The following is a 3,431-nucleotide window of genomic DNA, read 5'->3' as shown; positions in this document are numbered from 1 at the left end:
GACCGGATTCAGACCTATAACTACACATACTATTATATAAAAAAAATATACTTCTTATACAATTTAGAAGTCCTGATCATATAACTCTCATTAAAAATTAAGGTAACCAAAAATATTTTTTTATTGTTTAAAGACTAATATTCAAAAGGGTCGAAGGAGTTAAAATCAGTAGGGTGTAGGTCTGATGAGTTTTGAGGTAAAAATTCATAAGAAGTATTATTTAGTGGCAATATAGGTGTAAGTTTTATCTAACTTTTCCATTAATTCTAGCCATTTGTTCTGTTGAGCTTCCAAATCTTTCATTAAATTTTCAGCTAATCTCTTAGCTTCCTCATCCCCCAATTCAAAATGTATTGTTTCTAAAGATTCTAAATCCTCTTTTGCACTATTGGCTACTTTTTCTAAATATTTTTCCTTGATATATTTGTTATTATAACTGGTTTGATCTATTTGTTGGTCTAATCTGCCGACAAAATTATCTTTTTTCTTTAACCCGTATCTCAATAAATTTTGTAAGTTCAGTAATTTCACCTTAATCCGCAACGTCTAATTCCATTTCTTTTATTTCATTAAAATCTTCTCATTTTCCATGGACTTTTTAAAAATCTTCTTCCAGGCGTTTTATATCTTTATCAAGATCATATTTGTTGTAATTACATGACTTTAAAACAGCACAACCCGATAATTTACCTCTTAATAATAAAGGAACTGATTGAGGCATTTTAACATTATAATTATTAAGCTACTTATAGAATGTAGAAGTACTGATAATAAACCCCTTATTAAAAAGTTAGGTAATTTTAATACAAATAATAAGAAAATACGTTTAGGTTTACAATCTATAGCTTTATTGTACTTTTTTTTTACTTATAGCTTATTACATTAATAGTAAAACTGTATTTAGTACATGTTTAACTACTTTTATAATTGCTGTACTATTCGCTTATTTAAGTAGTAACTTTATACATGAAGTATCTTTAATGATTGATGGTAAAACAGTAGCTATAGAGGTTATTCAATTAATTTTAAATAGTTTATTATCCCCTATTTTTATCGAGTCTATTTCATTACATATGAATATACGTTCACAATTAAATCTATAGTATACCCCAAATAGTAATGGTAATTCTAATCTTACTATGCAAACCTAAAGCATGCAAGCTTTATATTTTAGTTCTAATATCAACTTTGCTAGATACCTTGAAAATAGGTGTAGAATATTATCTAAAACAAAGGTACTTTACCAATTTGTAATCGTATCTATGACATTAAATGAATTGGTCATAACTAAACATTCTAGTAACGGTCAACGTTTGTTACAACTATTCCCAAAGCTTCGTAACAATATACCTTGCTTCGTAGAAAGTTTACATGTAAATAAATTTAGTACCACAGTTATATGGATATACGGTAAAATAAAACATGTTACAGGGAATAGAATTATAGATGCGATAAAAGAAATGTAGTAGTATTAAATTTAGGTTTTGTATTTGAATTAGGTAAAATGCGTTATATATTCTTTTAAAAATTTTTCTTAAATCGAATAATTAAATTTATTAAGCCTATTTTCGCATAAATTATAATTTTATTATAAATATATATAAAGCTATCACTTATTGATTTTTAGCCCTTAATATGAATTGAACATATATCATAATATTAACAGTATTCCGCTCTACCGTTGAGCTATAAAGGCTTATAGGTGATATTAAAATAAAATATATTAATTTAAATATCAGGTTACTATGATTCGAACATAGAAATCCTCAACCCAAATGAGGCGCCTAACCAACCCGGCGCTAACCTGTTTTTTTTTTTTTGATTATATTATTATTAAATCTTAATTTAATATAATTAAGGCAATCTTTTTAATCAGGCTGTAAATTGACGAGTATTAGGATACATACGGTTAGGGTTATAATTAGGTCTGAAAACTCTATTCATAACACGTATGTATTGATTGTCTTGTGGAGATAATGTCTCGCTGTTTTGAGAATGATAATCCCTATTTCTAAGCAATTCCATTCTATTGGCTAAATTAGTGGCGTAAGGTTGATTACTAACTGTGTTGTTATAACCGTTAGCTATTACCGAATCTCTAACTGCAGTTTCTTGTGTACTTGAGAAACCATCAGTATAAGCGATATCCTCAGGAATATTACCTAAACCGTTATTATTCACTGCGTTACCTTGATTAGCTAAACCGTTATTATTTATTCCATTTCCTTGGTTAGCTAAACCGTTATTATTCACTGCGTTACCTTGATTCCCTAAACCGTTACTATTCTCCATTAGCATTATATGATCTTGTTTAATTCCCATTTCTGAATAATGATAAATTAAACATTTAAATAAACTTAGTATACTAAAAAAAGATATAAATTCCCAACTAAACGGCTCTAATAACGATGAAGTAATATGTAAAACATGATAGTAAAATGCCCTTAGTGTAATTGTAAATAAAACTGTAAAACCTAAATTAATAAAAAATTTTTTATTCATTATAGATAAAAATCAATTTTTCATAGTATACTATTAAAAAACATGGTGATGATTTGTAAACTGTTAGTAATATATGAATCCCAGTTCATTATTCATATATCGCGTATGTTTTAACATAAACTTGTTATTTTTTGCTAGGACAGTTACCACCTATCAAACCTATATCTAGCTATATATCAGTTCATATTTTTATTAGAACTTACTTTATTTACATCAGTCCAGGTTTTTAATTCGAACTTGGCTGCTTTCAGTATCTAAAGTTGCTTATATAAAAAATTAGACTCTTTATTTATGTATTATTTATTCTGATCTTTTCAGCACCTATTATATAAACACCTTTAAATTTAAAGAAAAGCTTCACTATTAATATATTTGCTCTATGCGTATTATTTACTTATTTTTGTTAAAAAAAAATATTCTTCACTTATTTATGTATTATTTCTGTATTATTTATAGAAGTTATACTTAATAAATATATCCTAATAAATATAATAGCTACCTTTATTAAAAACCATTATAAAATTTTTATTTTATAACAGGCTTATTAGTATCTTTAGATACTTTATATACATGTATATATATTAATATCTTTAAATATTTTTAATGCATATATATTTTTTTTTATACTAACCAAACCCTAAGTAAAAATAGCAATATGTTTTTAAAATTAAAAAAAAAAAAATTACATTACATATTATTAATTAGTTTGTTTAATTTATTATTTATTTACTCATGTCGTTTTTTTTTAATAAAATCGATAAAATTTTGCATTCCATATTATTAATTAGTTTGTTTAATTTATATTATTAGATATTTTTTTTTATACTGGCCAAACTCTAAGTAAAAATAGTAATATGTTTTTAAAATAAAAAAAAAAAAAATTACATTCCATATTATTAATTAGTTTGTTTAATTTATTATTTATTCAC

At 25.0% G+C, this 3,431-nt stretch overlaps 1 protein-coding gene and 1 non-coding gene across 2 annotated transcripts; both read right to left on the bottom strand.

Moving 5' to 3' along the window:
* Positions 1-1,625: 1,625 nt before the first annotated feature.
* Positions 1,626-1,696, bottom strand: MYCFIDRAFT_t81. The gene has a single exon. It is a non-coding gene; the product is annotated as a tRNA-Asn (tRNA).
* Positions 1,697-1,868: 172 nt separating this feature from the next.
* On the bottom strand, positions 1,869-3,129 carry MYCFIDRAFT_209427 (uncharacterized protein). Its single transcript, XM_007934497.1, has 3 exons — positions 2,104-3,129; positions 1,936-2,059; positions 1,869-1,877 (listed from the first exon to the last, which is right to left on the bottom strand). Exons 1-2 carry the CDS (start codon positions 2,500-2,502, stop codon positions 2,057-2,059), a joined length of 402 nt encoding a protein of 133 aa, XP_007932688.1. The 5' UTR covers positions 2,503-3,129; the 3' UTR covers positions 1,869-1,877; positions 1,936-2,056.
* Positions 3,130-3,431: the final 302 nt, after the last annotated feature.

Source organism: Pseudocercospora fijiensis, assembly GCF_000340215.1.
Source record: "Pseudocercospora fijiensis CIRAD86 unplaced genomic scaffold MYCFIscaffold_76, whole genome shotgun sequence".
NCBI lineage: Eukaryota > Fungi > Ascomycota > Dothideomycetes > Mycosphaerellales > Mycosphaerellaceae > Pseudocercospora > Pseudocercospora fijiensis.
This window is presented reverse-complemented; position numbering and strand designations above follow the sequence as displayed.

Coding starts and splice junctions, on each gene's coding strand:
- MYCFIDRAFT_209427 (XM_007934497.1), bottom strand. CDS start 2,502: ATGAATAAAAAATTTTTTATTAATTTAGGTTTTACAGTTTTATTTACA.